General features: G+C 30.6%; 1 protein-coding gene across 2 annotated transcripts; it reads right to left on the bottom strand.

Annotated features, from left to right (window-relative positions):
* Positions 1–5,062: 5,062 nt before the first annotated feature.
* On the bottom strand, positions 5,063–11,086 carry gpn2 (GPN-loop GTPase 2). 2 transcript variants are annotated; one of them, NM_214801.2, is given in 6 exon segments: positions 5,063–5,288; positions 5,370–5,500; positions 5,573–5,733; positions 8,293–8,449; positions 8,525–8,985; positions 11,017–11,086. In NM_214801.2, coding segments are annotated over 5 exon segments (936 nt in total). In that variant the 5' UTR covers positions 8,939–8,985; positions 11,017–11,086; the 3' UTR covers positions 5,063–5,215.
* Positions 11,087–11,334: the final 248 nt, after the last annotated feature.

The following is an 11,334-nucleotide window of genomic DNA, read 5'->3' as shown; positions in this document are numbered from 1 at the left end:
GGAAAAGGATTAATTTACTTTTAGCTAAAAATAATTGAATACATCTTGCATCATAATATAAATTAAGTCAACCTAACAGTTCCAAATTACAAGGGGTTTACTTACATTATTTTTGTAAAGTCCACTTGTTTCTTTAAAGGAAATTGGTTTAACTTTAAATAACTAATCACTTTTTACAGTGTAAATTTAATACCTCATTACTATAACTTAAATCGGGTAAGTTCACGATTTTCATATAGATTTTTTGTTTTTTTGTTTTTTCTTAAATGGTTTGTAGCAATCGGTTTTATCAAACGGTTGCCTTTATTTATTGGGTTTTACAGTACTCAATTGGTTTGAGTTCTTCTCGTTTTTGGGGTTTTTGCTCAAATTGCTTCGTTTACTTAAATAGAGTAAGTTCACAATGCTCAGTAGGATTAGTTTTTAAACCGGTTTTAAATCGGTTTCCTAAAATGGTTTGAGTTACCTTATCTTTTTGGGTTTTACAGTGTAGGCTACCTCTACAGAGTATATACAGGAATCAGACAGTGAAATTCAATACCTTTTAATACCTTTTTTAAGACTCTTTCCATACATTAAGACCTTATAACGACTTTAGGTTTCAACCGGAAACACTGGCGAGGTTTTAACTTACAGTATATTTATTAAATATTAATGTAAGAAACTAATCCAACACTAAAAGATTATGCATATGCTGAATAAAAATCTATTAAATCTAGCAAATTCAGCAGATTGGCACCTATAGAACTGCAGAAATAATGATGTTGCCTTGATTACTGCAATAAACAAAGCAGCATGATGTCAAATCTAGCAGGACTGATTTCATAAACTACACAGCATCCAGATAGTCAAAGATTTAATTCAGGCAAACTTTAGCATACAACCATACATTGCATAATCAAAATGAAATAATATTTGATACCTTGCAAAATAGCATTCAAGACTTTTTGATACTTTTTTAAGGCCTTCAATTTCTCTACATTTATTTATCAACTTTTAATGCTCTTTAAGATCCCCTGGACACCCTGCTCTCTCTTTATATATATTTGATAACCATAATCAAATCTTCCCAGAACATTGCAGGGAGGTTAATAAAATGTAATTGTAACTAAGGCAAATGCGATATGACTTATACATACATTTTACAATTTTTTAGCTATCTTTTTTTTCATATTCTAAAATTGTTTGTTAAATCTGTATATTGAGTTAAAATTAATCAACTTAGTTAACATAAACATGAAACTATTCCATAGATGACATTATAATCCACCGACTGAATGACTGTATAGTTATATTAAATTATAAATTGAATAACATGATAAAAAAAAAAAAAAATATATATATATATATATATATATATATATATATATATATATATATATATATATATATATATATATATATATATATATATATTAGTTCTAGCATCATTTAGTGGTAAAATAAGTGTTCAGATTTTCAGTTTTTTTTCTGATCTGGTTAACGTTCATTACTTGAAATTTTGCCCAATTTTCCTTCCTTGTTGGTTCCACGAATTTCATGATATGCTAAATAATTTCAAGCTTATGTTAAATATAAAAAAAAAACCTAATTATAGAACCAAGACACAAAAAGCAGTTAATGTATTTCATATAAATACAATATTTCATAAATTCAATATATCCTTTAACATAAAAATACAATAATTCAGTAGAACATTAACTCATGTAACCAATATGAAAAAAAAGACTTAATAAACAAAACAGATTTAATGTATTTGTTATACAGGAACATTTTTGTTAGCATTTAATCCACCCACACTGACTAGTTCTTGTAAAAATGAACATTTCTAAACTTGTTTTATAACTACATGATGTCTAGAGCAGTTGTATTAGTCAAGCTTACACATATTCAGACCCTGTAAAGCAGAAACAGATTTCACATTGCCAACTCCATTCCCTGTCTGCCTCCTGTTTTTACCCTGCGTATTCCACAAAACGCGAAGTGGAGTTTAAATTAAAGTGGACCTGTCTCCACATGGATTCCTACTGATAAATTCAGCTTTCAATAGCCTTGAATCGCCTGTTTGTACTCTAGTTGCAATATTACAAATTTTATCTTCTTTTTACTTATTTGTAAATGCTCACAGCAACAAATACAGTTACATTTAAATGACACAGAGAGTTTTAAAAAACACCAGCGTATTCAGACTGCGTTATTTTAAACTCCACTCCACGTATTCTAAGCTTCTCAAACCGAGTGCGCTAAGAGGCAAAGCACTTCTTTCTGGTTCCCGGAATACTTCCGTGGCTCGCACAAGTATGTGTTAAGGTGACTGTAGTGCATTTTTATTCCTACTGAATACTGTAGCACTTTCAAACTTAAGCTTACACGACTATATCATATTAAACTGATATTAGCTAAGAGAAAACAGACCAAAAAGACAAGTTCTATAAACACCGAGCACTAGCTAACATAGTTGTCATGTCTCCCTCTCGTGTACAATGCATTCCTGTGTTCATCCGCGAGTGAGAAGGCCTTTTCAAGGTCCAGACTGCACATGATGGAAAACGAGTTCCGGCTCGTAAAGCTTCTCTCCGCCACAAGTTCGCTAAAAACGCGCCCTGTATCACGAGGAAGCCAGAGTAAACGAATAAACACGACCACAACACTTCATACTGTAACGAATAATAAAACACAGCACCGCCCATTGATTTATAAACAAAGTATCGACAAGTTTAAACATTAAAACACGATAATCATTTACTTTCTAGTTTAGTGTGTTCTCCGACTAACACAGTTGTTTTTGCTCTCAGAATTGACACGCAATCGACTGAACTTACCAGAATTTAAATGATAAACCAGGAAAAAGCAGACTACTATATTGTCTGAACAAGTAGCCGTCCTGACAGTGACCTCTAGTGGTGCTAAAGTACTTCTTAAACTAACATGTACTTGAGCCCATCAAGATTTATAAAACTGGAGAAAACAATCCGACATTAAGAATTATTTTGCTGTAGATCAGTGATGCCCAAAGTTGGCACACTGTAACCTTTGTTTTGGCCCACCACCCCATCTGAGAAGAGAATGAGAAGGATGGAGAAGGTTGGGGCAAATGCCTTTAAAAGAGATCATCATTTCTAATTTGATGCAACATTTTTGTTTGTTTTATTGCTGAGCTACAAAAAAGCAAACTGGAATGAAATGTTTCAATTAAATATCATAAATTAATCTGATCTTTAAAAATGTCCAGTAAATAATGTCACTTGATGGATAGAGGAATATAGTGAGCAAATCAAGGCAAAACTAGTGCTTCATTCAACAGTATTTAATTTAGTTTAAATGAGATGTTTGTATGGTAATAATTCCACTGTAAAATATAAAAAATGATGGTATATTCGTTTATGTAAAGCAACGTTTTCTGCTTATTTTAAACATTATTAAATAAATTAGGAAATTACCTATGGCTACTTTATTTACCTTTGGCCCTCTTGCCTCAGTCAAAGTTGTTTTTGGCCCTTCATAAAAAAGGTTTGGGCACCCCTGCTGTGGATAAACAGTACTTTGCTTGGATACATGTTTCAAAGTTCAAAAAAGTGCAAGTGAATAGGCATCAAACATCAAATTAATAACAGTAATATAGCTCCTTTTTTTAAAGCAATTCATGACTATTGTACGTTTTTAGATTTACAGAAAACACCTATTAGAATGTTATTCAGTCTGTATAACAACAAATCCTGGCCTATTTAGATTAATTTAATGACGTTAAAAGACTATATTTAAGAACCAGATGTTATTCTCATTGTTCAATATTTATACTTTTCCACTATCCAATCACACTACTAGGTTTATTCCATTTGTCAGCAACTTGTTTTTTAATCATTAAAAATATAACAGATTTTAGTCTATGTACTCTGATAAGGAGTGAAAGAGAGAGGAGACCAATAAAAACACCAGTTATGCGCTTGCAAACACACAGGCAACTAGATTATTATAAATGAATCATTGTAAATATACTGATTATTGTTGTTTTTATTACTGTTTTATCCTAAAATGTTGATTGTTAAATGTACAGTGTATTCTGATCTAATATTAATTTATTGATATGTATGAATAATATGATATATTGAATAATAATGTGATCTATTAAATAATATAATTTATTATTTATATTTTAATTATCTTCTCTTTTTTGGCTATTACTACTTTTTACTTTTACGTTTTTTTTTTATTATATATGCATGTCACTTTTTTTATGTAAACTTAATAAATGCTTTTGCAATACATTTGTGATATGTGTCATGCCAATGAAGCAATTATTGAATTGAATTGTCAAAATCTATCATTTTTATTTTTGATAAAATTATTTGTTGCATTTAATAATGATGAAACAATATTTGTCCTCAATGGGGTATATGCACAGACTTTTAATTTTCAGCCTCAGCTCTTCCGGTGAACTGTCCTTCCAATATAAAATTGTCAAGTTTAAAGTCTGATTTCTTTAAAAATCAGTGATCCTCACTGCCTGACATATATGATATAAAGTGGGTCTCACACCAGACAAAAAGCACTGCATTAAATTCCATTTCCCCCTGCCATGTGTTTAAAATATGTCAGTTTATTTACCCCAGTATTTTCAATGGAGCTTCTGCTCTCGCCTGCTGAACCTGACGCCGCTTGCAGTTACAATGTCTATCACTTCAGTATATGCTTTAACAACTAAATGTATGCTTTAATCAGAATGTAACAATGTAATTACAGTACAACATCGATGCTGTAAAAGCAACGTTACGAATTTGAAAAGAGTCACATAAACCGTTTACCAGATGCTTATCATTGACTAAAAAACACTAGCTGTGTAAAAAGCCCATTCTGACATTTTATTTAGATTTTTTTTAACATTAAAGTAGACTTTTGAATTTAAAATGGTTTTGTAGATATTTTTAATAAAGCTTTACAATAAAAGTTTTTGTTTTATTATTTGTCTATTATTGCTTATGTAGATTCATTGACACAAATATCTAAAAGCACCATTTCAGGTTAAGACTTTTGTTACTAGCTAAAAAAATTGCTAAGACAGATCTGTGAATGTAAACATTTTAATTTTCAGAAATGGAAACATCAATTCACTCTGTTGCTTATATTTTTATCAGTAATATTTTCAATGTGTAAAACAATAAGACTTTTAAAAAATGTGTTTTTCTAATTTTTCCTTTTTTAATTCATACCAAAAGTTCTACAAGTCCATAACTTCATCCTCCACATGGTTCTTAGTAGCATCCAGATATTTCTCCTGTACACCAAGAGTTCTGAGATCAATGGTTAAGGATGATTATCTATGTAATCACAATGAAAAAAGAAAAGAAAACAACACAAAGTGATAAGGATACGTGCTGAACTGGAAGTCGGCTCCAACAGCAGCAGACATCATGGCTTGCAGGTTCCTCTCCTCCAGATCTCCAAAGCAATAACCATTGGCTTTGTCCACAGTTCTCAGAACTTGCATCATGCTTTCCTTGTCCTAAAAAAAAAAACACCTATAAACGAACACATCTATGGGTGTCTCATAACAATTACAAATGTGAGCACTGACTTGCACATTCAGAGGTACAAAAGACACCAAGCTGTAGTCCTGGATCACTTCAGCCAACTTCACATTGAGGTGGTGAAATTTCTTGAAGAAAGGGTCTGCAGACAGATGCTCCACCAGATATGACAGATCCAGAACCTCAGTGTAGAAGTCCAGGTTGAAGGCTTGTAAGAGAGAGTTGATATTAAATGGAGAAGTTCGCCCACATGTATATTGTGGAGTTAAATCAAATACGCATTTCAACATTGGAGTTTTAATTATAAAATTAAACCTCTAAAATAAAATGTGAGAATAAATATGAATTTTGTACATTTAGGGTTTCAACAATCAGTTATAAAGTGAATGAGTGTTGTATTATCTTTAATTCACCAGCAAATCTGCCATTAAGACATACATTTCACATTTCTGATGTTATTTTATGTCTGATCCTGATTTCAAGGTTAAAATTATGCCCAGTGGCAGAAGAAAATATGAACACGACCCAGATATTTTCTGCAGCATCTGTGGATGTTTTGCTACAGATTTATATTTGAAGACCATCTTAACATGGTTACCACGAAAACGCAAATGAATCAATAAATTGATAGAAAAACACAGACAAAAATGTCATTCTGTAACAATATTATATAAACCAAAACATCCGGTCAGGCACATTTATAAAAGTAATTTGATGAAAAATTAAAAGACTATTTTAAGGATCACAGTGGCACTCCAAAATTCTAACAACTGTCATTTATCAATTGTATTATCTTGTAACACTTTAGAATAATATTTACTAACATCAAGTAAGTATGATTAATTTTGTAAAGCATTTATTAATCGTAGTTCAACATTAACTAGTGCATTATTAAAATCGAAAAGATGTGCTTGTTAACATTAGCGAATGCACTGACTTAATATGAACTAATGGTATTTAACTTAAATAACATTAAATAATATTAACTAAGATGAATAAATTTGATAATAAATGTATTACTAATTGTTTGTTCATTTTAGAAAATACATTAGCTAACATTAACTGATGGACCATTATTTTAAAGTGTTATCATTTTATTTTTAAAAATGAGATTTGACCCATTTTATAGCAAGAAGATTTAAATCATTTAAAATCTAACATATTTTAAATGATCACTTATTCTTTTATATATTTTAACTTACCCAAATTATTAGATTACATAAAGACCATTTTAATTTGTGGTAATGTCATTGGCCCATGAACATTTTCTGCTTCTCATCAGACCATTTTATAACTGTAAAAAGAGGCAATTCAACCATATCTTCATGTTAAAACCGCTATCATAATATTATTTATTATTATGTGGACATTTTTGGATTTCCAGAAGCTATTGAAATTAAAAAATGTAAAACAGGAAATAGATTAGGACCATTGTTATTGTTTACAGTCCTCAAAATGATCTATAATCACACAATATATATGTGGTTTAATCTTTACAGAAATATGTTACATGGGAATATCATTTTACCCACATTTCAACTTGTATGAAGCCGTAAACACTTGCGCCTAATATGCTTTCTATATATTAAATTACTTTTATGAAATTAATTTGGTGCAGACACCTAATTACATCACTGACGCATATATACATATACAGCGGGGGAAATAAGTTTAACACATCACCATTTTTTTCAGAAAACATATTTCTAAAGCTGCCGCTGACTTCAAATTTCACCAGATGTTGATAATAAGCAAAGAAATCCAAATATGCAAAGAGAAAAATATTAATGAGTTTACAAATAAAAGTTATGTGCATTAAAATGAAATGAAGCAGGAAAAAAAGGATTGAACACATGAAGAAAGGGAGGTGCAAAAAAAGGCAGTGAAAGCCCAGACAGCAGCTGAAATCTCTCAGTAGTTATTCATCAACCCTCTGCTCTTCGTCATTGTAAATTAATATCAGCTGCTTCAGTCCAGCATCTACATTATCAGGAGGATGAAGATGAAACCAGGGTGGACAACTCAACAAGACAATGATACAAAACACAGCCAAGGAAACTCAAATGCTTTCACAAAAAGAAAACCAAGCTGTTGAATGGCCAAGCCAATCACCTGACTTGAATCCAATAGAAAATACGATTGGATACTACCTTAAAGATCAATTTGGGCAGATGAAACATCTACAGCTTGATTTTTTTTTTCTCCGAAAGCATTTGAGATTCCTTGGCTGTGTTTTTTATCATCTTCTTGCTGAAATTTATTTCCAGCTGATATTTATTTACAATGACGAAGGGCAGAGGGTTGCTAAAAAACTACTGAGAGATTTCAGCTGCTGTCTGGGCTTTAACTGCCTGTCTGCACTTCCTTTCTTCATGTGTTCAATACTTATTCCAGTGTCATTTCATTTAATTACACATAACTTAATTTGTACGCTAATTAAATTTGTTTTTATATCATATATGCTTTTGTTTGGTTATCAACATCTGGTAAAAATTTTAAGTCAACAGCATTTTTAAAAATATGTTTTGTGAGAAAAAAGGTGACGTGTTGAATATTTATTTTCCCCACTATATATATCATCATGTTATATATAAAACTTAAAAATGGTTACGTATTTTGCAAGAAAATTGTACTAATACAATAGCATATATTGATATTCTAGAATTCATTATAATATAATGTAACAGTAAACTTTCTTTGCAAACAGCAGAATATCCTCAAGATGCTTGGCTATATTTCTGTATCAATCCCGAGTATATCAACTCACCAAGTTTTCCATACTGCTCAATGAGGTCCATTTTTGACAGCACATTTACATGTGGCAATTCAACATGCAGCATGGTGGACAGAGATGTGCACAGCACTGAGATGAACTTAGCCGGATCAGCACAGTAATGTGAATCCACCAGATGCACTGCAGTCAGCTGCCGAAAGCAAATCAAAACAAACAAATGAATACACCCTAATAAATCAGAAATACAAAAGAGAAAAGAACGTACCCTGAAATTCCACTTGGACAGCTGTGCAAAGATATTCTTCACTGAATTGTGATGAGTGTACAGTTCCACTTGGCCTGGGCAGTCAAACAGAAAGTAGCAGTCATGGTGCAGCTTCAGCTTGTTTTCCAACCAGTCCAAATTTGCCTCTAAATATTCCATAGAGTAGATGAGACCACCATTGGGGCCGAGTTTTAGACCGTCCATCACATCATCCAGAGTTACAAGCTCTGCTATGTCCACGGCACACGGATAAGGCAAGCCTTCGTTGGCAGGATCGAGGTTTACAATGACCACCTTTCGCCCGAGGCGACTCAGAAACTCCTGCATGCCCCGACAATAAGTGGTTTTACCTGAACCAGGCGGACCAATCACAACCTGGCCGAAGCGCAGAGATGGAGGATCCGATGACATCATGATGAAGACAAGTTCACCTCTATGTGAAGAAGCAAACTAGGCTACATCTAGAAGAGAAAGAGGCAGGATTATACAAATCATAATTGATCATGTTATAGTTTATGAAGACTTGACTGTTTAGTAGAATGTTAAGAAAGAGTTTTAGTTAAGTTCATGGTCTTTGGTGATTTGTAAAATCCAAGTCGACAGTTATGGTCGCTTTCTAAAAAAAAAGAAAAACCAAACATACACAACAGGCAAAAATAACACTTGTTGCTCCTTATAATATACTTGTCATACGAAGGTCTGATGGATTTCCTGAATGTAAATAAATTCACAGAAAATTTACCGATTTTCTTTTTTTAATTTTAAATACAATATTTACTTTAAAGAGTCAGTTCACTCAAAAACCTATCTCCTATGATGACATATGCCTTTGTATAAGCAGTTTTCTTGCAAAGTATATATATATATATATATATATATATATATATATATATATATATATATATATATTTATATATATATATATATATATATATATATATATATATATATATATATAAAAATATATATATATATATATATATATATATATATATATAAATATATATATATATATATATATATATATATATATATATATATATATATAAATATATATATATATATATATATATATATATATATATATATATATATATAAATATATATATATATATATATATATATATATATATAAATATATATATATATATAAATATATATATATATATATATAAATATATATATATATATATAAATATATATATATATATAAATATATATATATATATAAATATATATATATATATATATATATATATATATATATATATAAATATATATATATATATATAAATATATATATATATATATATATATATATATATATATATATATATATATATATATATAAATATATATATATATAAATATATATAAATATATATATATATATATATATATATATATATATATATATATATATATATATATATATATATATACAGTGGGGAAAATAAATATTCAATACATCACCTTTTTTCTCACAAAACATATTGCTAAAGATGCTGTTGACTTGATATTTTCAACAGATGTTGATAACCAAAGAAATACATATTTATGCAAAGAAAACAATATTAATTAGTTTTTAATTTAAGTTGTGTAATGAAATGACACAAGCAAAAGTATTGAACACATGAAGAAAGAGGTGTAAATAGGCAGTGAAAGCCCAGACAGCAGCTGAAATCTCTCAGTAGTTATTCAGCAACCCTCTACCATTCATCTTTGTAAAGTAATATCAGCTGCTACAGTCCAACATCTACATTAGCATGATGGAAATGAAGCCAAAGTGGACATTTCAGCAGGACAATGATCCAAAACACAGACAAGGAAACTCTCAAACGGTTTCAGAAAAAGAAAATGAAGCTGTAGATGGTTCTGTGGGTTTTGTCGGTCCAAACTCATCTTTAATTTGTATTTTATATTGGTTTCAAGTCAGGTGATAGGCTGGGCCATTCTACAGGTTGATTTTCTTTTTCTGAAACAGTTTGAGTTTTATTAGCGGTGTTTCAGATCATTGTCTTGCTGATTTCATCCTGGTGATCAACCTGTCATCAACTTACAGAAAACACTTGGAAACTCAACAGCGACTTAAATGTTTTTTTCTCTCTATCATGAGATGGATATGGACATGGCATTCAATCTGCACAGAAGAATCTCACTGGAACCAAACGAGAGCGAGTACTTGATGACAAAACGCAGAACTATCCCTTTAAGGAAAACGAAAAGTACTTGAAATAAATAATGGACATCACCATTAAGTAATTATATTTAATTCTCAATCACTATTTTTTTTCTAAACGCAAAAACCACAGCGCTGATGCTGTGACATTAACATGATGCAGATTCGCGCGGTCTGTGAACTACCGGTAAACAAACAACTTTAGAGACGAAAACAAAACCCCCATAAGCGACAATTGATGTAAATCGAAGAAATAAACAGGTATTAGATCACGACACAGACATACAGTTCACAAAAACGCATGTACACAAACCTTTAAAGTCAGCGAACTACCTTACTCACGACAACATGACGCTTGAATTGTGATGCAAACCGGATGTGGCGACTTCAAAATAAAGGTACCTCAAAATGTAACCGAGGCATTTTCTTCAGGAGTATACATTTTTTTTAACAATCAAAATTTTTTAAAAAGACGGTATTTGAAGGACAAACTTTAATTTCTACGTTATAAATGCATTTTAAATACCGAATTTATTATATTTATGTAAACTGAAAAATTAAATACCTATTAAATTCCCTATAAAAACGAAAAAGGAATTTCTTAACTTTCAACACATTTGATAGCGTTCAC

The sequence above is a fragment of the Danio rerio genome, chromosome 16 (assembly GCF_049306965.1).
Source record: "Danio rerio strain Tuebingen ecotype United States chromosome 16, GRCz12tu, whole genome shotgun sequence".
NCBI classification, from domain to species: Eukaryota; Metazoa; Chordata; class Actinopteri; order Cypriniformes; family Danionidae; genus Danio; species Danio rerio.
Note: the sequence above shows the minus strand (reverse complement) of the source record. Positions and strands in the feature narration are given on the sequence as shown.

Coding starts and splice junctions, on each gene's coding strand:
- gpn2 (XM_009292455.5), bottom strand. CDS start 8,938: ATGATGTCATCGGATCCTCCATCTCTGCGCTTCGGCCAGGTTGTGATT. Junction 8,450..8,524: donor TGTCCAAGTGGAATTTCAGG/GTACGTTCTTTT, acceptor TGCTTTCGGCAG/CTGACTGCAGTGCATCTGGT. Junction 5,734..8,292: donor TGAGCAGTATGGAAAACTTG/GTGAGTTGATAT, acceptor CTCTCTTACAAG/CCTTCAACCTGGACTTCTAC.